Raw genomic sequence first — 24,371 nt, 5'->3', positions numbered from 1 at the left:
TGCCTACGTCATAATAGCTATCTACATGCCAAATTTCAGCCCGATCCGTCCAGTAGTTTAAGCTGTGCGTTGATAAATCAGTCAGTCAGTCACCTTTTCCTTTTATATAATTAGATTATATAATTAGATTTAAATAACTGAGCCTTGACCGGCAGCCTAGGTCCTACCCCGCTGCTAGTGTGACCCACTCAACCGTACTTTTAGGTAGGTTCCCGCGGGATTTTGAAAAAAACCTATGTTCACGCGGATGAAGTCGCGAGCATCATCTAGTCTAAATATATAAAAGGAAAAGGTGACTGACTGATCGATTAACGCACAGCTCAAACAAGTGGACGGATCTGGCTGAAAGTATTTTTGAAAATTCGACCCCTAAGGGGGTAAAATAGGGGGTTGAAATTTAAGTAGTCCACGTGGGTGAAGTCGCGGGAATAAGCTAGTATATGCTATGCACTAAATGAATATCTGACAACCCTAGACTATTGCCTTTCTGGCAAACTTGCAACCCGTCCGGAGTTAGACGGATAGGCCTCCGTGATATATTGTTAGGTGTTCCCAGTTCGATGTGTGTAAATAAGATGTACCGACATGAGAGTTACCTACTCTGAATACCTACTCATGTCGTTACGTACTTATTTATATTTTTATAATTTTTATGATAGTGTTTTTACCTACACAGCTGGAAATCAGTACCCTTATTATAAATGCGAAAGTGTGTTTTGTTTGTTGGTTTGTCCTTCAATCACGTCGCAACGGAATAACGGATCGACGTGGTTTTTTGCATGGATATAGTTAAAGGCCTGGAGAGTGATATAGGCTACTTTTTATCCCGGGAAATCAACGAGTTCCCATGGGATTTTTAAAAAACTAAATCCACGCGAAGCTATTCATCAGCTAGTAGAAAAAATATATATTCACGTTTTAACGACTATATCAACATGATTGTTCGTGGGTGCATGTTTGGAAAATAGGATAGAATAAAATAAAAGGTACCGCGAGCGCCGGCCATTCACCTCGCTAATATAATATCTCCCCTTCCAAACAGTACCAAATATATACACCCTCACCCTAATTCGAGCATCCCCTCAATAGACGCCCTGTTGCCTAGCAACCGCGCCCTAAAGTGCATCGAACTATAATCATGTAGCAGGAGTTTTTCTATTTGTTTGTAGATGTATGATTCATACACACATAGTTAATATTAAACTCAACCATTTCAACTGTTTCAGAAGCATTCATTTGTTTCTGTAATACGTAAATGTTTCTAAACAGTGTTTATAAACAACTAGATGATGCCCGCGATTTCTCCCGCATGGATTTAGGTTTTTTTAAATCACGACGGAACTGTTCTATTTTTTGGGATATAAAGGAGCTTTAGCTAGCTAAGGCCGGGAACTCTTTGATTTTCCGGGATAAAAAGTAACCCATGTCCTTCCCCAGGATATAAGCTGAGTCTGTACCAAATTTCATCAAAATCGGTTTTCATGTTTTTTTGGAATTAAATTAAATTAAATTTATTGGATATTATTACATATTAAATTACATATAAGGAACACAAATAAAAAAATATAATATATAATAAAAATACTTTTAATACAGATAAAAAACAAGTAATAATTAAGTAGACCTAGGTCTAGTAGACGTATGAATGGGCAACCCCTGCACCAGTAAATAATTAAACGCATATAAGTGGGAAAAGTATCAAAACGATAAGGCCGCCATTTGAACCTACTTCTATTTCTGTTACTTATTATTTACCATTTTTTGTGTTGGTGTAATAAACATACATTCATAATCCTTCTCGAATTTAATACAACTCACGTAACCCGCAGTTGTGAGTAGGAACTGGAGTCTTACAGAATGTTATTAATGTGCTGCGTAAACCCCCGCACGGTCGGACCCCATACAACGAGGCGCCAGGGTAGAACCCGTCTCAACGTGGAATATCGATCCACCTTCCCATTGAAGAGGGTCTGTTTCTAGCGATTGTAGTAAATATACGAAAATATCTTACGTCCCATCCCATATTATAAATGCGAAAGTGTGTTTGTTTGTCGGTTTGTCCTTCAATTACGTCACGATTTTTTGCATAGGTATAGTCAAAGACCCGGAGAGTGACATAGGCTACTTTTTATGCCAAAAAATCTAAGAGTTCCCACACACAGGATTTTTATAAAAATATAATATCCTAAATCTTGTGGATTCGTGGTCGTAGAAAATATAAAAGTAAGAAGTTGACAACCCTTATATGCATTTAAATATAATAGAATATTAGAAAAATCCACAAAGTAAAATTCGTAGTATTTATTTATTTATTTATTTTTATTATTCATGTACCAAAAATTGTAGTTACAAAGTAATAATAAATTAAGTTACATCGGAAATGCTTATCTCTAAACAGAGATTTCTTCCAGCTTCCCATTCAAGGTTGTGAGTAAGGCGTATCAAGACGTAAGTATTCCTAATGTAGGAACATAATCTCCAGTCTTTTGAAATATTACTGCTCCAAGATACTACTGACTTCCGTTTGGAGAGAAATATGATTCTCGCAACATGTCACGGTGGCTTCCCACGGCTTGTGATATCGTGAACCGAGCTTAGAGACATCAGAGAGAAATAAAAAGAATACCCGGCTGAGTTTGTTGTGGGCTCTTCTCAGACCTGGGCGCGTTTGGGACCCTCGTAGCTTTAGTTTTAAGTTTGCGTAATAATTATCACCACTATATCGTACAAATCCAACAACTGACCATCGAAAAGAGTAATTTATCACCTATTTTGAATAAATCATTTTACTTTGACTTTGATCCATTTCCAAGTATCTACACGAAAGAGCAGTAAAAGCAGAGATGGGCGGAGATGTGTTCAGCAGACCAATCAGTTTCATACCTACCGGCAAGGCCGTGCCGTGCCGCCAAGCGATGAAGCGTTCCGGCACGATGATGTAATAAAAACAGCCCCACCCCCTCCAAGTTTACCCTCTTTCATCACGTACCATCATTCAGGGAGATCGCAGTCAAGGGCTGACTTATAATTTAATCCATTCATACTAATATAATAAATGCGAAAGTGTGTTTGTCTGTCTGTCTGTTAGCTTTTCACGGCCCAACCATTCAACCGATTTTGATGAAATTTGGTACAGAATTAGCTTATATCCCGGGTAAGGACATTGGCTACTTTTTATCCCGGAAAATTGAAAAGTTCCCAGGGATTTCAAAAAAAAACTTAAATCCACGCGGACGAAGCCGTGGGCATCATCTAGTAAAAAAGAAAATCTAAAATTTGCTGACAGGTGAAGTTAAATAGCGGCAATAGAAATACACACTGAACAACTTTAACTTTCTTCCTAATACGGTTATGAGATTATAACCTGCGGACGGACCGACAGCGGAGGCTCAGTAATAGGCCACACTTGCACCGTTCAGATACGGTACCCTGAAAATTATTATGTCTAATTCAATCCAATTGGATTTTGGATTCCTCCGAAGCATTGATTTTGAATTAAGTAAATGGGTTCTGTACTAGGTTAGCTCCATTTCTCACTCTCTCATGAGAGGCATTGCGGGCAGACTTCATGTATCATGATTCATGAGAAGCCAACCTTAGGGAAATGTGATTCTTCCAACATGTTACGTCACACTATATCTTTTACGCGATATTCGAACGCCTTAAAGGTATTGTACACGGCAAAAATGTATTTTCCTACATGAATAGATGCACATACTTACCTTACCTTGAGTAATTTTGTTAAACTTGGTTAAATTTTATGCTTTTTAAAAAAAAAGAATATTAGCAATGTTAAATGACTAATATTCCCCTTTCCTCTCCAACTAAGCGTCAGGCTTGTGCTAGGAGTAGGTACGACAATAGTGCAACGGGCAGGGTTTGAACCGTCGACCTTTCGGTTTTCAGTCCACTCCTTTACCAGTTGAGCTATTGAGGCTCTAATGCTGACACAGTTGGTAAGTTCTAAATCCTGAAATCGATTTTTTTTAAATGTAAGTTTAAATTCGAAGAAAGAAGAATATTAAAATTTTATTTATGACAACATTTTAATATTTTTTGTGATGTACCCAAAAATCACGGTTTTCGTATTTTTTTCTTTACTTGTGCTATACGACTTTCCTACCTGCCTTTGATAATTCTAGGTCAACGGGAAGTACCCTATGGCTTTTAATTCCCTTTTTTTAACAGACACGACTGATAGACAGACAGACAACGAGGTGATCCTATAAGGGTTTCTGTTTTCCTTTTGAAGTACGGAACCCTAATAATGTGGTTTTCTCAATCAACATTACAAATATTAATTTGTTTAGTATCAGCGTTTAGTAATTGCGGGTAGTTTATACAATATTGACGACCAGGCTTATGATAGGATACAGCAAAAACACAAAAAACTAAGAAAAAAGCGTTATAAAAATGTGATCCTAAACCTTCCAATATTATGACATACAGGATATTAAGTTAAAATACGGCTCTTATGTCCGTATATTTCCCGCCTTCGCTCTCAGTATCTTTAGGTACCCATTTTTCCTTAACGCGAGGAAACTATCCACGTCGAAATATTACTTATTTCCTCACCGTATATAAATAGACATATGCTGTAATAATATGTTGTGGAGCGTGTAGCATAACGGTATCATATCCTTCTGACTCATTTTGAGATGTTTCGCGTGTAAACATTACTATGTCAAGATGATGTCCGGTGTTATTTATAGTATCTATGATTTTACTTTATTAAATTATTATTATGTAAGATTTTAGAAATTGCTGATTAAATTAAATCTTGTGGTCAGTTAAATGCAGTATAAGTAGAATGACCCTTAGCTTATAGTGCGTACATTTTGAGACATCACTCGAGACATTATAGCTGTATGTGTCAACTGTCATGTCAAAAGTAAGGGTCAATAAAGACTAAAATCGTATCTCAAAATGTAATAAGCATTATACTTGCTAACAAATATGATAGTTGAATAGATCCATACTCTTGATTAGTTATAAATAAAATTTTGGTGATAGTATCTGCCGATGTTTAACCATAACTTTTTCCTCTTTCCAGGGATGCCGGTTTCCTGAAGATGGCCTCACGCACCCCGTCCCTTGAGTCGCTGCCCGGTGCCAACTCTATAGGTTCGCTGGAGCGTGGCTCCTTATCGCCCCTGACTTTGAGCGGTTCCTCGCCCCCTGCGAGCGACTCCGCCGTATGTGACCTCCGCGAGTTCGACGGACTCGACACCACCTGCGCGATCTGCCGAGAGACATTCGTCGACCCCAAAGTACTCAACTGTTTTCACACATTCTGCCGTGGGTGCCTAGAGAGAGAGCAGACCCACCCCGACAAAGTTACCTGCGTCACCTGTCGCGTGGACAGTCAACTGCCGCACGCCGGTGTTCCCGGACTGTTGACAAACCTCGTCATCGCCGCTGCTGTAGAGCAGGACGCAGACCTCCTCCCTACGGCTCGCCAGACCAGCTCGCCGTCAGCCCGCTGCACCGGCTGCAAGTCCAAGGAATCTGACGCCGTCGCGCGCTGTGTCGACTGCGCAAACTTCCTCTGCCCCAACTGCGTCATGGCACACCAATTCATGCACTGCTTCGAAGGCCACCGCGTGCTCGCCTTCACAGACCTTAAAGACGATAAAGGTATGCTCGCATCCACGCTCACCGCCAGCGGGGACAAGACCTCGTTTTGCCCCAGACACAAAAACGATATCCTCAAATACTTCTGCCGCACATGCTCAGTGCCAGTATGCAAAGAATGTACAATCATCGAACATCCTGCCGCCTTGCACGACTGCGAACATTTATCAGACGCTGGTCCTAAACAACTGGAACTAATGCAGCAGGCAGTCAACGAAGCTAAAACCCGTGCTACAGAAATAAGGCACGTCGTTAAAACCGTAGAGCATTCCGCGGGCAAATTACAAGTACAATACCACAAAGCTCAAAACGAAATAAATGACACGTTCCAGTTCTACCGCTCTATGCTAGAAGAGCGTAAACAAGAGTTACTCAAGGAGCTCGAAAGCGTGTTCTCCACGAAACAAATAGCCCTGACCGTGGTCGGGCAGAAGGCCCAAGAGACGGTCGATAAAATTTACCAGACGTGTGACTTCGTTGAGAGATTGACAAAATGTGCAAACATTGCTGAGATTTTGATGTTCAGAAAATTACTAGACACAAAACTGCAATCCTTGATGAGCACTAATCCAGAACAGAGCGTCCAAACTGCGTGTGAACTTGAATTCGTCTCAAACTACCAAGCGATACAAGTCGGTGTGAGAAACACATTTGGATATGTACGATCCAGTTCTGAAGCGAACGTTGGACCCACTAAACAACCGCCTATTGCGCGTCCAACAAATGGCTCTCTTTTGAACGGTGGTTCATCCTCAAGCAGCAGCAGTGTTAATGGAAGTTCTGGGAGTCTGAACGGCGGAATTCATCTCCCTACAGGACTTAACGGCGTATTAGATCGCCCCTACTCGAATGGATTACTCGGCCCGGCTAGCCAATCGACATCTCCGTTCGACTCGAACATCATATCGAAGAGATTTAATAATCCAAGTACCCTCGGCCCATTCTCTACAGCCATTGGAGACATTAATTTGAACGGAATAAATCCTTACGAGAAATGGTCGAACGGTGGATGCGACTCCCTCTTCCCACCCGCGACCACAGATCCTTACTCGCTCACGAGTGCTGCGCACAATGACCCCATTCTCGACCTGACGAACAAATTGATTTCCACTGCCATTTTCCCTCCAAAATCTCAAATAAAACGACAAAAAATGATCTATCACTGCAAGTTTGGTGAATTCGGTGTTATGGAGGGCCAGTTTACTGAACCCAGCGGAGTTGCCGTTAATGCTCAAAACGATATCATCGTTGCCGACACAAACAATCATAGAATACAGATATTCGACAAAGAAGGGCGCTTCAAATTTCAATTCGGTGAATGTGGGAAACGTGACGGTCAGCTCCTATATCCGAACAGAGTTGCCGTAGTGCGCACTTCAGGTGACATCATAGTGACAGAAAGATCACCGACGCACCAGATACAGATTTATAACCAGTACGGCCAATTTGTAAGGAAATTCGGCGCGAACATTCTGCAACATCCGCGTGGAGTAACAGTGGACAACAAAGGGCGAATCGTTGTCGTGGAATGCAAAGTGATGCGCGTCATTATCTTCGACCAAGTCGGCAACGTTCTACAGAAATTCGGCTGCTCAAAACACCTCGAGTTCCCCAACGGAGTCGTGGTTAACGATAAACAGGAGATTTTCATTAGTGACAATCGTGCGCACTGTGTCAAAGTTTTCAACTACGAGGGTATCTATTTACGCCAGATCGGCGGCGAGGGTGTGACCAACTATCCCATCGGCGTAGGGATTAACGCCGCTGGAGATATCCTCATTGCGGACAATCATAACAACTTCAACTTGACGATATTCACGCAGGACGGCCAGCTGGTGTCGGCGCTAGAGAGCAAGGTGAAACACGCGCAATGCTTCGACGTGGCGCTGATGGACGACGGCTCCGTCGTGCTCGCCAGCAAAGACTACAGGCTCTACATCTATCGCTACGTGCAAGTCCCGCCCATAGGCATGTGAGCCTCCCGAGCGGATCACAGGAGATCGGAATGACCGACGAACTATAAGCCAAAAATCGACACTCAAAAACGTAGATAACTTCCTAAAACGATAATTTAACCGTGTCAATTTGGAACTAGGTGAAGTGATGACTCGATGACAAACGGAATTATAAAGTTTGGTGCGAGTGGTACAATGGTTGCGGCTGTCTCGATGTGATCGGTAACTCTGCGGGAGTCTATCGTGTCTCGGCGCGAAATCCAAACGTAATGTCTTAACGAAACTGTAATGAGATTAGTTGTAGTATTGACATTGTTATATGAGTACCTATTTGAAGAATAGAGATTATTCCGTTGGCTCGATCCAGTAAATCTCGACCCTTATCATTTTTTGATCTATTGAATAATATTTTTTCATATCCCACATCGTTAAATTAGGGATGAATATTAAGGGCGTTTGTATTATTTAGCCCATTTGTTGGACCAATATTTTAACTATTATTACTTAAAAATTGTTAGGCGTTAAGCGTGTGATTTTATTGTAATAAGAGAGCATCGAGCGGTATTGTTGTTAGTTGTAAGGAAATTCTTCGGCACAATGGCACTTCCTGTTTTTAATTAGCACTTATTCTGTGTCGATGGAAACATGATTATGAAACTAAGTAAGAAGTTGTTACATTATTATTAGGTAAGTGTTAAATTGATTGAGCTAATATGGACAATCTTTAGTTACTACCCCTTTTGATGTAGTTACAAAATTATTAGGGATATGTGATGTTAGGGGTTTTATCAATGACAAAGTTGACTGCGGCGTTCCTTAGGCACGTTCAGCGATAGGTGCTTGGAGACGATGCTGCGAGACTTATCGTTGAGCTTGAAACCGAATTACATTTAGCATCACAAGGTGCAGGTGATCGGAAATGTTTTATAACCCTCAATCAGTTTCCACGAGTTTAAGTTACGCCGGTCTTTTGACTAAGATAACCTTGAGTATTATAAAGCATTTTAGACTAACGAATAGCGAAGATTGTAGTTTTATTCTCGGATTATCTCGACCGTTGACGTCATTACCGCCTAGTCACTGAGAGCCCACGGATACATAAATTCCTCAATTACGTTGTTTAATTTTAACAATTAGTAACTTTTGGTTGATTATAATAATTAATTTGTTCGTTTTTATACAAATCTTAAGTAAGTATTTGAATGTTTTTTTTACTAGTAATTTGACACGGTAGTGACTAGTAGAGCACTTTAGCAAATGGTCGTCTCGCTAGCTGATATTTTTTTCTGAGATTTGAAGACGTTAGAGCACCGTGCGATTTCGCTGTTTGCGTTTTGCTACTTATTAGAGTATTATAGCTTGCTCGGTATACAAAATAAATATACAATTTGTTATTCTGGTAAGATATTTTTATATGGAAACAACTTTATTTTTGTAGCAGTAGTATTATACGGTGCATGTGTAACGTTTACTTTCTTTGTATTTTATGAATATTACGCTATTATTATTATTTTTTTAATTACATTACAGTGTGTTTGAGTGCGTTAGAAGAATTATTTTAGTTTGATTTCATTAGTTTTGATTTTTTAGTTAATAATGTTTTAAGTATTTTTTATTTGCTGAATCTATATGACAATAAAGAGATCTGACACGATCCGTGATTCGGGGTCGGAGAGATCCTTTTTTAATTATCGATCTGCATAAGTTTATCATTTAGTTTATGATTTACATTTTGGTGATATTCCTATGCTTTTAATTAAATTATCTCATTTTTTTATATATTTATATGGAACGTGTATTGAAGCCACGTCAGTACCGGCCGCAGCTGTCGGCACCGTTTGCAATACCTGCGTAACATGTGCCATAAAACCATGTTGTGATTTAATAAGTGATATTTAGTGTTGTTTGTAAATATGTACCATAATCTGCTGATTTATTCAATTTAATCATAAGTTAATCCAACCGATACTCTTCGTCATTTTCACCGTTTATAATTGTTAGTGCAAAGTAATTTCCGATAACGATTCAATGAAATTTATCAAACGACATGACCGATGAATTTATTGTGACTGTACTTTTGACTTAACATGTATAATTATTACAATAGTATACATGTCGAGTTTACTGATTACTTGCGCTAACCTTTGAACGTTTAAGAACTCTGATTATGATTTATATTCTTTTGTAATTTGCAACCTACGGTGCTTCAGATTGCTTGTCGTACCGACTTGGCTTCGATCGCAAATAATTCATCAGTATAACCATTAGATTAGGTGAAGTAGAATTTATTGTCCAGTCCTTAGTATCAAAATTTCAGTGATGAATCGCCAATGATTTTATGTATAGACTGCCCTGTTCCTAGTAAATTATTGTCTTTCGTAAGATCGGATAAAACGTTGTATTTCACTTAATCTACTGTGATAATAAAGTAAATTGTTTGTAAGTTGTGTAATTATTGATTTTTTGCCGTCGCAATGTCTGCTTCACTTCAGATTGTTTGGGCGAAAGTAGCGCTTGAGTCCACTTTTAGTATGGAAGTGGTTACAATATGATTCTCATCAGATCATGCAGCGGTAGTAACTACATCACCCTTAGAATCTGATGTTACGCTTGAACCATCGGGGCTGATTACTTAGAATTTACAACCCAAAATGTCATTCGTTAAAAATTGCAATGGTTTGATTTGAACGAATGGTACAATTTTGGTCAAAACATACGCTTCTACTTAACTGAAAACTTTCAACGTATTATATTTATATTAAGTACCTATAGTATAGTGTATCGAAATTCTTTATAAGGATGTGCAAATATGACAACTGCTCCGTTCGTTTTTTCATTACCTGTAATCCCATTTATTTTGTTTTTATCGATTAATACAGTAATTAGTTACTTGCCTGTAGAGGTGACAGGTTTTCTGTAAAGTTTTGTTTGATTTTGTTCACACGATTACTTTTTGCATAATATAATTAGTAGTATGATTTCTTTATATTATGAAAAACAATTCATTCTTAAAATTGCATTTCTAAATCTTGAGGACTGATTAAAATTGAAACATGTTTTCTCTTTAAATATATTTTGTCAATGTTTGTTGTTATAACTATTATATTTTTTTAATTATTTGTATAAACAATTGTTCTTTAAATTAATGTACGTCGTTTTGTTTTGAATTATTTTTGTTGTATAATTGCTTTTTTTATAATAATACCAGTTCATTGCAGTTATATTGTGTGTTTTATTTTATTTATTTTTATTTGCCCGAGTAGCGTAGCATTTTGGTTTCAACTATTTTAGAATTGCTCTAAATTAGTTTTGACCGACTTATTAGACGAAAAGTTTGTGCTAATGAATCTTTTTATTGAACGCCTAAAATAGTCTGTGCCTTAATATTCAAATTTTTAAAGCATTTTCTATACAGATCTTTCACTTTACTTTTTGCGCAGATATTTTTTTTGTAATAGCTTTCCTTTTTTTAAAAACTTTAAGGGTCAACTGTATCCCTAGAACGAGTTCCCACATCACGATATGATAGATGATTTTCGAGACTCAAATACTACAGACCTAAGGGACATCGCCCACGGTGACTTTTATAGCGATACAGCCGAACCTCTGAATCGCGACATTAGCGAACAGCGATACAGAATCGGGCCAAGTTGCACATATCGCTACTGTATCGCGACCTGTTTGCGACTGTATCGCTGCAAAAGTTGCGGTGTCGCTCAGCTCTTATTTTTCCATTCTAGTCTACCAATTTTTATTAAACAAAGTTTTCGCTAGGGACGCAGTCTGTAGGAACTATCTCGAATTTGGTTTCCGAAGACTCGTGGCTAGGGGTACGGTGGGTAGAGGTTCTTTAGCACAAACCTGCGATTATGGTGATAGGTCCAAGGAGCGTGTGTGTGTGCTATGTACATTTTGAATTCATGTGTGTGTGCATTTTTATAAGACTTCACTTAAAACAGTTGGTGTTGGGGAACAAATGTTGGCATGAGATTTGTAAGTATTGCTTTAGATTTAATCGTTACACACTAGAGAGGCACCTTTTCAATTGCTCCTCTAGAATTTTTATTGCACAATACATTTGCTTCAAAAACACAAAAACAGCCATAATTTGAAATTCAATGGCGTAGATTCTCAGTGGATTTAGGCGGTAATTAATAATTCTTATTTTCTTTCTAAAACAACACAATCTCTAAAACTACATATTCTTATGAGTGTAGGCTATAATTCTACGTGTTTAAGATCTATTTGTATTCTAAAGTAAGTAACTGTAATATTCCGACTAAGCTTTACTTTTCTACTAATGTAGCTATTGAGCCCGATCTAGGACTAAACGGAGCCAGTTTTCCATTTCCCTTCAGCAGCACTGCTTTTGAGGTTACAAAATGAATCGCTAACCAAAAAACCACTATTTCCAAGTCAATTACTCTAGGGAACATTTTACTACTTACTAGCACCTATTAGTAACGTAAGCACGAGATAGGCTTACAAAGATTGTTTATAATTTTATACTCAGCAATTTTCTTAAGATTAAAATTAAGACTTTAAAAACAGATTAAATTTTTTTATTTATTTTTATTGGAATCATCATAATAATTTTTATTAGGGTTATGAATATTGGCAATCAAATAAACAGTATCATTCTTATATAATATTATTATTATCTAATTTCACTGTTGTTGCTGCTGTTCTCTCTTCTATTTTATATTCCTCCTGTTGCCTTGCCTACGGTTATTTGACATTGCTGATAAGTATGATGAAAGAGGCCTAATAGATCCCTTCATATTGTAGACCAAATCCTGTTAGCAACTTTGTATTTCATAAAACAATGAACAGTTTTTGTGTCACAGTGTTACACACGGGGGTGTGACTCAACGGGAATAACCCTGTTAATCTTTCATTATTTCACTCATCGACAGTTAGGCCGACAGGTCGGCAATGATCATTGATGAAATTTCGAGCTTTTACTTAGCCCCATCATCACTTCTCTTTATTTAGCGAATTTATCTCCTCAACCACAGATCCCCAGGAAGTGTGTAAAAAAATGTAAATACATTTAGATTTATTACGTTGGTACTTATACTTTCTAGGTGTAGGGAATGCCGGGGTGTGTACAAGTTGGATACGTGCGAACTGCGAATACTTGATTCGAAAATTGGGTAAGCATGAAAAGTGTGTATTTTTTATAACGAAAATTATGATTCGACGATAGGTATTTCTAAGACGTTATTTAGAATTGAAAATATATTATTAGAGAGCAATGCGTGCGGTTGGACAAGGCTTGATTTGTTGAAGCAAAAATGGTATGCAATCCGAATTCGAAGGGATTAGAATTGTCTAATTAGGTTTAATAGTAACCATATCGATATACTCTTAAAGCATTGTTTGAATACGATAATTTCATACCAGTTAATTAATACACCTGTTAATGTATTCATCATGGTAGAGTAATGTATCAATGTTAGCTTGTCAGATTGTATGTGGTTAATGATTTGGTCCCTTATAATTACTCAGTAGAGCGTCGTTGAATTTTATAGTACTTAGCGATACGTTGATATGTATTATACGAATTTGTAAATAACATTGTCGCTTCTGCGTTCGTTTACAAACTGGTCTGTTTAAGTTTGCGTACATCCAGTGATTCTGCCAGTCGTACAGATGGGCGTGCGAGTATTGAGAGACTTTTGGGTATCTACTAGTGACTAGTTATAAATTGCGGAGTCGCATCGCTGGTAACTCCGCTGGGTGTACCGCGCTGGCCGCTAACGCGAACAATTGCTCAGGAATTGCATTAGGTTTCTCATTGTATTTTGATAATTTACGATATTTTCTACCATCGCTTCTAAGAAATTATATTAAGCGGCGATGTTGTATCATTGTTGAATTTTCATTAATTCGCTAATCGATGTAATAATTTAGTGAATCGTGCACAGAACGTTGGTGTTTCACTTGATTTTTGAGATATTATTCTTAAATGTGATGCATGCAATGATTTTACTTACTGCATTTAATGACTGAAGTTGAGTTTTTAAGTGGAAAATGAATTCTTGGACAAAGCGTAAGGCGGAACAGTCTCTCAAGTGAGGGCGTAATGTCCCGGTAAGACGCTGCTTCCGCTTGTACGCAAATTGTCGAAATTGTGATTGTTGTAAGTTAAGGTGAAAGTAACAATGCGCATATGAGCACAAACCATCCATCCTCAAAGATTACTACGCTGAATGTTTTGATTAACTCACGTTTGAATTTATGATACATTTTATTGTAAAAAAATAAAAATATTTTACTATCGCTTATGTTAGTTGAGACGTTTGCAAATAAATAGTATTTATTTTCCCAGTGATTCTAAAAAGCGAAGATTTTGGAGTTCTTAAGGTGTTTTGTATGATATGGATTCTACTAAATTATTGAATTTAGGTATAACGGTATCTACATAAAATAATTATACGTTTCTTTGCTCCTTCTCGTTCCGTGGCAGTCTGTAGCTAGTGCGTACCGTCTTCGTAGGGTTGCTCATCTGTTGTTCGTCTCGGGCTTACAGGTTCGCGAGTGCGAGTTAAGGAGGTCTTATGAAATGTAATATCACGATCCATAAGTTTCATTTCTCAAAGTGTGTTAGGTAGTACTACGTATATTGTAAGGTGTGTGATTTTAGTTAACGATACGGTTTTATACGCGGAAAGATTCCAAACGACGCTGCTTGGTTAGGAGGCGGTAGCGAATTACATATCAAAGTAATGTTTCTTATTAATAAAGCGCTAGGGATGCGGATGTGCGGGGACGGTTAGTGAAGTGTAGATATTGCTGTGTATTACGTTTGACCTACTGACAATACGGAGCACTTTTCACATGTTAAAAATTAAAGGTTTAATAGGAAAATGTTTCAGATTGAAACGTGACATATCATCCACATAGTGGTGGTCATCTGATAGACTAAATTGATAGTCAAAATTCGGGTTACGTTAGGAAATGATAGAGTTGTTTCGACGAAAGTTCGGGGAAGGGGTATAGGACGATTTGGAATCTTTCTCACTGAAGCTAGTAGCCAAAGAAATCGCTTTTAGATAAAATTAAATGTTATCATAATATTGTGTATGCACGTAAGTTTAAACTTAGTTGTACGACGCTTAAATTGTCCACACACAAATCGATTTTACACACATAATTAATGCCATCCTGCCAGAATATAATAAAAACACAATGCTTATGATGAACTAAATTTATATTATATCCTACTTAGCGTACGGTGTAGTGTGTATTTTTAGAAATTGCATTGTCTATGTTAGATTAGTGGTTAAGACACCTTGAGCTTTGAACAGTCTATCACGATATTTTTTACGAATGTATCGTTAGAACATCGACCTCATCCATGCTCTTGATTAGTTGGTATTTTCACGTTAGGATAAGATCACTATTGACACCTCTTGATATCGTTCGACACTGCATTTTCATTTGTTTGTGATCGGTACACTGCCGTCTAGCACCAAACTTGATATTATAATGTTGCGATCAACTCAAATGTTGTTATTGGCTGAATTTGTGCTACTCTTGCTATAACTATATATTGTAGCCAATTGTGGAAAAACTTCAGTCGATCGAAACAATTGCGAGTATCAAAATTAGGCGCTAGGTCAGTCGGCTACCGATTTAAGGGACTTGCACCGAGAGCTTCTACACTGTACATAAGGCCCGTCATTAGAATAATGGCATCTGTAAAAGGTAAATTTAATTCAGTAATCTTTACTATATGTACTACTGAAACACCATATTGCGCCGTGGCCTTATATTTGTGGGGATGTTTTATTCCTTTTATAAAAAAAGAATAATAATGAAAAAACTCATTTGAATTTTGTACAGTCTTAAGTGTTTCCGTGTCTCACACATTCATGCATATGGTACCATTGCTAGCGTAGGGGCTAATATTATGTCGTAACTCGTAGTTCCCGTGTATAGGTTAGATGTTACCGTAGCGTTCTGTAGGTATCGCTTTAACTATATCCTAATGTAATGTTAGTCGTTGGTTTCAATATTTCGATTCGTGCATATCCCCTACACTTTTGATATTGTTAACTACATTAGTTACTTCGAGACTGTTCAAAATGTACTCTATCGAGTTTTCTCTAAGGGAAAGGGCTGTTTTAGCAGATATTTTTGATACATTGAGGAGAATCGAAGGGAAACGATCTTGTATTGTAGATAACCAAATAAACTCGGTGCCGGGTGCTTCCGGAGCCCTTCTCGAAGCCCCGGCCTCCCAGGAGTCTTCGTGGGCTTGTTGCATCGTCGTCTAGATGACCTGTTCTCATCTCTACTTCGTAAGTGTGGATAATACAATTAATGTTACTGTAACAAAAGCGATGTTGTTCTTATAAGAGATGCGATGATATTCGCCGATAACTTGTTGTTTTTCATATATTCGTAATATTTCCTTTATTTTTTGTACTCTTTAGTGTTAAGATAATTATAAAAGAACTATTCAATGTTGATTACTCTAAAACCAATAATGTATGTGTTAAGGATGGTATAATTAGTTTCCCCGAGAGCCTTACTAGTGGAGAAGCCTTTTCCTTAGACAGTTAATCTTTCCTACTTCCCATTTAATTATAAATGTGTACGGCCATTGCGGACAACGTCACAGAAAGAAAACGAACAAGTACGACATAGTTCCGACTCCAGCAATAATATCACACAAAGGAACTACTGCAAGATCTAATTAAGTCGTCGACTAGACTAACGTACTCTACCTTTTTATATCCTTGAAATAGTTCTAGTTATTCTTCCTCTTCAAATACAGTTTACCTACCACTGAAACCTCACGCATAATCCGTGTTAGTTCCGGCCTAGCAATCATTTAAGGTATATTTAAGAGTTCATCATTTCTTACTTAGATCGTATGACTCAATTTTAAGACTGATCACAGAAAAAAAGAAAAAATTACAAAAAAAAAGACAACTTGAATCCTGTGTAATTGTTTTTCATTGGTTACTTAGGTAGACTATAATTTTACTTGGCGCAGCAGTTGACAAATTAAATTGGGTAGAGTAATTATAAGTAAATCGATAGCCAAATTGAATGAATGAGAATTTACTTTGTCAACTTACGCTGTAGTCCTGTCAGCGTATACTTACGTCTTTCGATACCTTCCTGTCTTCTATTTCAAATGACGATGGTAAAAAAAATTTAGATGAAAGATTGGTGAAAATGGAATAAACCCGAGGTAATGTTAACTTTTAATATGTTGACGTTACTGTTAAAATTGATGGAAAAAAGAGAAAAATACTATTTGTTGCCAAAGTGTTGTTAGGGATAATCGTGTAGTTATAAAAATCGGTTGTCACATGCATAATAAGTTGTTCTTGGGTGGTTTTGAGATTAAGGAGAGAAGTTGAAAAATATTTCCAATGATATATTTTTTCATAATGAACTTGAATTCTAATCAATACTTAAGGTTTATATCTGTGTAGGAATTTAAATTTAACGTGTGGTATAAAATATATCGTTGCCACGATTCGGTCTTGTGTGAGGTGATGTTCCAAGTTTCTATTTCATTAGAAACTGGAATTATCAAGAATGTGTAAAAAAATTAGAAAATGTTTCACATGAAAAAAAACATATAGGAAATTGTATAGATCGCATGTATTCATAAATATGAACCAACATGCAAAAGAAGTGAAACTTTTTTAGGTTATCTTCATGATAATAATGTTTGTATTGTACAATAAACTAAAGGTCAAGTCAGATTGGGTCGGGTTGGGTCCGATTGGATCAGTTTCAAGACGTTTCTTGACGTCGCGTCGATCACAGTCACACATGTTTCAGTTCCACCAATTTTTTTTACTGTGCCGTGCCTAAAGAAGTTTCACTTCGGTAATGATTGTAGGACAAATATGACAGACAAATCGTGGCAAATGATTTAGTTGTTTAGTGTTCATGTTACGTTAGATTGTATTTGGAAGTTCCGCCGATCTTTGAACCAAACACCTGTTTCCGCCTTTTGAAGCACATTTCAATACGTCAAACCCACTTTTATATTAAGGTGCAAACATATTATGTTGACGCAGCGTCTTAAGGTCATAGGATTAATACATTTTATATGAAAACTTCATACTAGTCCGTCGTGGCGCATTGGCGGACTGACGCTCGAGGCGTGCTGTGATTGGTCGATTGTGATAGTCGTCAGAATGCGTCACGTCATGTCGTGATACAATTTGTTTGCACCCTACAGCACGTCTTATTATATTATAATGTTACATTAACGATTAAAATTGAAACGATTGTGTGTTTTTAATAATAATTAATTTCTTAATTGTTAAATTCTAATTTATTGCTATTAATTTAATCGTAATTTAATAATTTATTATATTTACAACGCTAGTCAGTGGAGATTGGACCTTGTAGCGACTAGGTTCATTTTGGGTAACAACTGACATAAACCTATTATTGAGTGTTTCAATCTACTATACTCAACCGATTCTTTATTAGCAATAAAATCAACATAGAAAAGCATTTTTCCAGAAATCCTGTAAAAAAAATCCTGTAAAAATCTGGTCGCTACAAGCTTTTGAAATTCGAAGTCTCATTATTATTTTGGAGCTCTATGGTACTTATAATTAAGGAGTTATTCTGTAATTTGTTTTTCTTGAAGTTGTAATACTTCTGTCTCTAGTCATGAACTTACGACACTCGAATGTGTCTATAATAATATGTTGTCCCTTAGCGAATAATAATTATTCTAAAAACTGACATCTTTATTTATCTATAATTGGACCATTAATTATTACCTTGTCTATAATTTACCTGATTCCTTTTAAATTGAGTGACTGAGATATTTCAAAATCTTTCAAAAATGTTAATCTAGAACCTAACCTAATTTCAGTTGAATACCCCTTTTCTGAATAGTGCGTCAGGTACCATTATATATCAGGAGTAAGTTCAACTAATCTATTAACGATAAAATGTCTAACAATATATTCGTAAAGAAAACTTTTAAATTATCAGTAATATTTTTGAAAATGAGTTTTCCTTTTTTTTAAAAAGAATATTAATCATGAGTAACATTCCATTTTTCCCTCTTACTAAGCGTAAAGCTTGTGGTCAATCGGGTGGGGTTCGAACCGCCAACCTTTTGGATTTCAGTCCGCTCCGGACCTATAACCGTTGACCTGTTGAGGCTTAAAGAAACGTCATTTATGTTAAAAATAAAAAGTTCGTTATTAAAAAGCATTAAAGAATACAAATATTAAAAACGAACACTTTTCCTTTTCTATTTTGTAAAAATTATTACGAATTGGAAAATGTTATTAAGGTTGTGAGTATTTTCGGATGATAATTTTCGAGTAAAACAGTAGGTACCTATATTTATGTAAAATTTTCAACAAAGGTGGCGAATCATTACTATGACAATTGAATATTGTATTTGTGAAGTCGAAATCAGTAGCTATTTTCCGGTTCATTCGTATATGAAATGAAAATCAATTTTCGTATTATCGTTTCAATAAAGCCTTTTGCTATTCGGAGTAGGTACGTACAGTGAATAGTTGAGGAAATTTTTATGGTCCAATTATAAGTAATTTATAATTCATTATGGTAATTTTTTTATCTTAAAGTTTTTCAACACTGGCTTTTTTTTCAAATAATTTGTAAGAATTTTTGTTTGTCGTATTGGTAAAGGTCGGTCACGAATTACCTAATAGGTACCTTATGGTGCCTACCTATAGAGTTTGTAAAATGACTAGTTCCCAAACAAAACATTTGTGTCCGTGCATTTACAGTCTCTCTCAACTCAACTCAACCACCCACTACCTACTAGCCTGCCCACTACTGAGCATAGGTCTCCTCTCAGAATGATAAGAGTTCCATTAACAAGTAGCCCGCAGTAAATATTACATTGAGCTTTAGAAGCTTCGTAGACTCTACGGAACTCTACGAACCTTCTAAAGCTTGATGTAGAGCATGGTCTTGTTGTTGAGACTGATAAGTCAGAGACTACGTCATATAGGTATGAGTGACTGAGATGACGCTCTACGAAGTCTCTGAGAAGCTGCCGACTCTCTAATCTCTGTCTTAATTTCGTATGTAATATTTACTGCCGGATACTGTACATATTCGGCCTCGCGGCCTGGTTCTCCATTGTCATGTACGCAATCTCGCTACGACGATACTTAATATGTGAAGAGTTAGCTACTCGTGTCCCGGCTCGCCATTTATCGCGAGCTCTTGTGCGAATGTGTAAATGCACCTTAACTAACAGACAGACTCTGAGATGATTCTACAATATTGTGCCATTGATGATTTCGAGTACGAAATATTTAAAAAAAGTGAAATTTTTATATAACCTAGATTTTTTGGAAAACCCATATTAGCGTCACTTTCAAAACTAATATGGCTTTATAAATAGACAGTACTTATCTATTTATTGTCCTTAATGTACATTTTAATTGTTCGTATCATAAACGCCCGTCCAACATGCAACATGATTGATGTTTAGATAATTATCGTGATCGACCCTTCTCGAACAATGTGAGGTGATATTTTTTCTAATTAAACAGAAATGTGGGCTACCGTGTGTATTTTATTTTGTTTGGTCCACAGAGTAAGGAAAACAGATAGAAAATCGGATAGCCAATAAGTGAATCATGTCCGGAGAAGCCGAGTCTACTACCTACCGGCTCTACTGCCACCAACTATGTGTTTTAAAGTACCTAACAACTTACATCAGAGTTAACGTTAACTTATTATAGACGATCAATCATTATGATTTGATTAAACCAATAAATCTGACATAATATATTCAAGGTTAAAAGCTCAATCGATTCAACGCTACATGATATGCAAGAGATGCGCACAATTAATTTCAGTTTGGTTTGTGTGCGAGATCCGTCTATCTATTTTCCTATACTCTAGGGCTCTATATGAACTATAAATCTTAAGTTTTATTTACCTATGAGTAAATTTAGTTTTTAGTTAAAATTATCTTCCGATTTTAGTTGATTTGACTGTTCCCTCGTGTGTGTTCGTGCGTTTGTCATTTGTGTTTGTCTTTTGATAATTTTAATTGTGTTCTGGTAATTTTATTGTCTTTATAGAATCATGTGATGGAAATCTTTGGGTTGGACATACTTTTATCATTATATTTTAGTTCTGCTGGAATCACACTACAAATACCAGCAGCTCAATTACGTAATAAACATTGCGTAATACCTATACTACTTACTAATAGTGAAGTTTAAATTTCCAATGCCTGGGTGCAAGCTGTAGCCAACAGACTCGAAATATTTAATTTTTTTAATTTCTAAACTGAGTGCTAAGCAAAATTACCAAACAAAGATTTCTGTCGTTTGACTAAAAACTCGTGAGCAAACAAATGTATACATAAAGTACACAGTGGGGCCGATTCTCTTGCACACAATTTCTAAACTAAACTAAATTAACAGGTCTAAATCTAGAGCTATCCTTCTCCGCAAGCAGCAATATAATTATTAGACGTGTCATTTTAGTTTAGTTTAGAGATTCGGAATTAGCCACTAGCAATCAAGAAAATTAAGTAGAAATCAAAGGAAGGCTAATTAATGCAAGGTTTGATATGAAAACAAAAAATAAAATTCACGTGTTATTTTTAGTGATGCAGTCATTTATTTGCGGTCGATTTTTGAATACATTTTGCGGTTCGCATCGACACTCTGATCATTCTGGATATTATGATTAATTAAAATACACGTTCCGAAAGCATTTTTGGCGACATTTAATTGCGAGCGTGCGGTCGGAACTTATTTTTACCTGACTACTGCAAAACCAACAGGGTTATGAGCCGTGGTTATGAGTCTATGTATGCTTGTATTTATGTATGTTCTACCGTAGCACCTAAACTACTGTACCGATTTTGATGAATGAGGTGTCAATCGATTCGTTATTATGTTTGACATAGGCTACATTTTTTGTGAATAAAATCAATATGGCGGATGTTACACCCAAAAAAGTGGGGGACTCTGAATTTTTTGCTATCGTATGGAGTGGGATGTCAAATGATAGAAGAGCAAATTCTGAGTTCATAAATATATAGTAGGTACAATATTAAAATATTCCAAGCGACATAGTCTGGTGTTAGTATTGAATTTTATCTTGTTGGATGGATATATTTTTTTGCTCGCGAGTGTATTTAATACAAAAATAAACGTTAAATAATAATATTCATTTTCATATTTCAATGAATGGAATTACTGATCTAAACATTCCAATTTTGTGTTCTACACGAAATAATATTTGTTATTTCATTACTTAAGTATATTTACGTAAAAAAACGTGTGGGTTGGACGTCTTATACACATTTCCTTCCCAATTTCCCCCCCACCCCACCCCACGCCATGCCATTTAGGGAATGACGACGTAAAAAAGAATACTCTTACATATTTGTTATTCTGGTAATATTTAAGATTTAGTGATTAAGAATTGATAAATAATATCTGATGATAAATTTACTTGTATGTTGTATTAAAATGATGAACACGAAATAAAGAAAGTGGTTTGAAAAACGTGCGTTTTATTTATTTTTTGTTTCCTAAATAGTAAACCTGGGAGTTAGGACCCCAATGTGTACAGACACATTGGGGTGCCAACTCCTAGGTGCTAGAATGGCGACCTCGCACCGGAAAGCGCATCGGTGGAAGATTCCGTACTAGGTGGACAGATGACATCAAACGAGTCGCAGGGAGCCGCTGGTTTCAGGCGGCGCAAGACCGTGGCGTGTGGAAGTCTCTACAATAGGCCTAGACGTCTAGCAGTGGATGTCTATAGGTTGATAATGATGATGATGATAACAAGGTACCTACTCAAAATGCGAAAATCTGGCAACTAGGTAGGTATATGGATAAATAAGGTCTATAGTAAGTAGAACTACATTACTAAGAAAATATAAATGTGAATGTGTCTGTCTGTCTATCCTCTCTCTTATGCTTTTCGCGTCTCGACAACATATACATACCAGAGTCGGCTGTCGAGTCAGTTTAGATCCCGGGGAAGGACAGGCTATCTACTGTTTATTCCGAAAAACCAAAGAGTTCCCAAGGGATTCCACGGAGGCCCATCCGTTCAACTGATTTATATGAAACTAGATGATACCCGCGACTTTGTCCGCGTAGATTTAGGTTTTTAAAAACCCCATGGGAACTCTTTGATTTTCCGGGATAAAAAGTAGCCTATGTCCTTTCCCGGGATACAAGCTATCTCTGTACCAAATTTCGTCAAAATCGGTTGAACGGTTGGGCCGTGAAAGGCTACCAGACAGTCAGACACACATTCGCATATAATATTAGTATGGATTTGGTAGCTACAAAGGTAGCTTGCATCCCAGAAAATCCAAAGTTTCCCGTGGGATTTCTAAAAACCTAAATCGTCGCGGGTATCTTCAAGAAAAATATTTATTTCATGTAAGCCAGGTTTAGGTATGGTAGGTACTTATGAGAAGACCTAACTACTTACTCTGAGATGGAATGAACGAGATGAGCCAGGCGTCATACAACTCAGAATCTAGGTAGGTTTACTAATCATAGTAAATTACTGAACTACAGAACTAAACCACAGAATATATAATAGACTAAACGATTTCGGTATAATATGTATTTCATAAATTTCAATTGGAGGCAGCAAATTATCTTATTAGATTCCAAAGTACTATTTTTTGTAAAGTAAACTCCATTGTCGTACTCACTCGCAACACAAACGTTACGCCTATTGTAGTTGGAACAGAAAGGGGAATATTAGTCAGTCATGGTTAATATTCTTAAAAAAAAACACAAATACCTACTCTGGGGTCCCAAGTTTCTAGAATGGCGACCTCGCACTGGAAAACGCAAGAGTTGGTAGACCCCCCACTAGGTGGACAGAGGACATACAAACAGTCGCAGGGAGCCGCTGGATGGCGGCGGCGCGGCGCGGCGCGAAACGTTTGGAAGTCCCTACAAGAGACATAACATAAGTCCAGCTGTGGAATGCGGACGTCTATCGGCTATTGATGATGACGGTGAAGAATACTCTACAGATGCTAAAAGCGTCATGTCTGCTGTGGCCCTTTATTTATAACTAGCTGATGCCCGCGACTTCGTTAGCGTGGACTTAAGTTTTTTTTAAATCCCACGGGAACTTAGATTTTCTGGGATAAAAAGTAGCCTATGTCCTTCCCCGGAACTTAAGCTAACTCTGTACTAAATTTCGTCAAAATCGGTTAAACTGTTGGACCTGGAAAAGCTAGCAGACAGACAGAGACACTTTCGCATTTATAATATTAAGTATGGATTCTGGTGCTGGCGAATAGTCCTTTATAGCCGAATCGAGGCGTGTTGAATTATGTAGTGGGTAATAAGAAAATATTCGGTTCGGCGCAGTGCACTCTGACTCTCCCGTAATGGATGCAGTTCCATGGTAAATAGATATATACGACTTGGGCGGTGTAATGGACGCTAGGGTTAATAGAGAACCATAAATTCCTCCTGATCTGGATTCTCATTCGAATCATAGCAACATAGACTACTTTTTATCCCGGAAAATCAGAATTTTTAAACTGCTAAATCCACGCGAGGTCGCGGGCATCAGCTACTTCATTATAATCAGTCTCCTGGGCGCCGCATCGCGTGCACTTCGACCCAACACTCCACCAAACCCCATTCCTCTTGAGTCACAGTTTTATAATCAGTACCCTTATTATAAATGTGAAAGTGTTTGTTTGTTGGTTTTGTTGGTTTGTCCTTTAATCACGTCACAACGGAGCAACGGATAGCCGTGATTTTTTGCGTGGGT

At 37.2% G+C, this 24,371-nt stretch overlaps 2 protein-coding genes across 10 annotated transcripts in view; one reads left to right on the top strand and one right to left on the bottom strand.

Moving 5' to 3' along the window:
* brat (brain tumor) overlaps window positions 1–10,810 on the top strand; it is a 545,260-nt gene extending 534,450 nt beyond the window's left edge. For all 9 annotated transcript variants that reach the window (XM_069506200.1, XM_069506201.1, XM_069506196.1 and 6 more), the window contains one exon: window positions 5,054–10,810. In XM_069506200.1, the coding sequence (XP_069362301.1) occupies window positions 5,073–7,610 (2,538 nt within the window). In that variant the 5' untranslated portion in view covers window positions 5,054–5,072 and the 3' untranslated portion in view covers window positions 7,611–10,810. The remainder of the gene's footprint in view (window positions 1–5,053) is intronic.
* The window catches only part of LOC117992689 (uncharacterized), a 342,159-nt gene that overhangs the window by 92,325 nt on the left and 225,463 nt on the right, over window positions 1–24,371 (bottom strand). The gene's annotated exons all lie outside the window — the stretch shown is intronic.

The sequence above is a fragment of the Maniola hyperantus genome, chromosome 22 (genome assembly GCF_902806685.2).
Source record: "Maniola hyperantus chromosome 22, iAphHyp1.2, whole genome shotgun sequence".
NCBI lineage: Eukaryota > Metazoa > Arthropoda > Insecta > Lepidoptera > Nymphalidae > Maniola > Maniola hyperantus.
The sequence above is the reverse complement of the archived record's forward strand: the minus strand, read 5'-3'. Positions and strand labels throughout refer to the sequence as shown.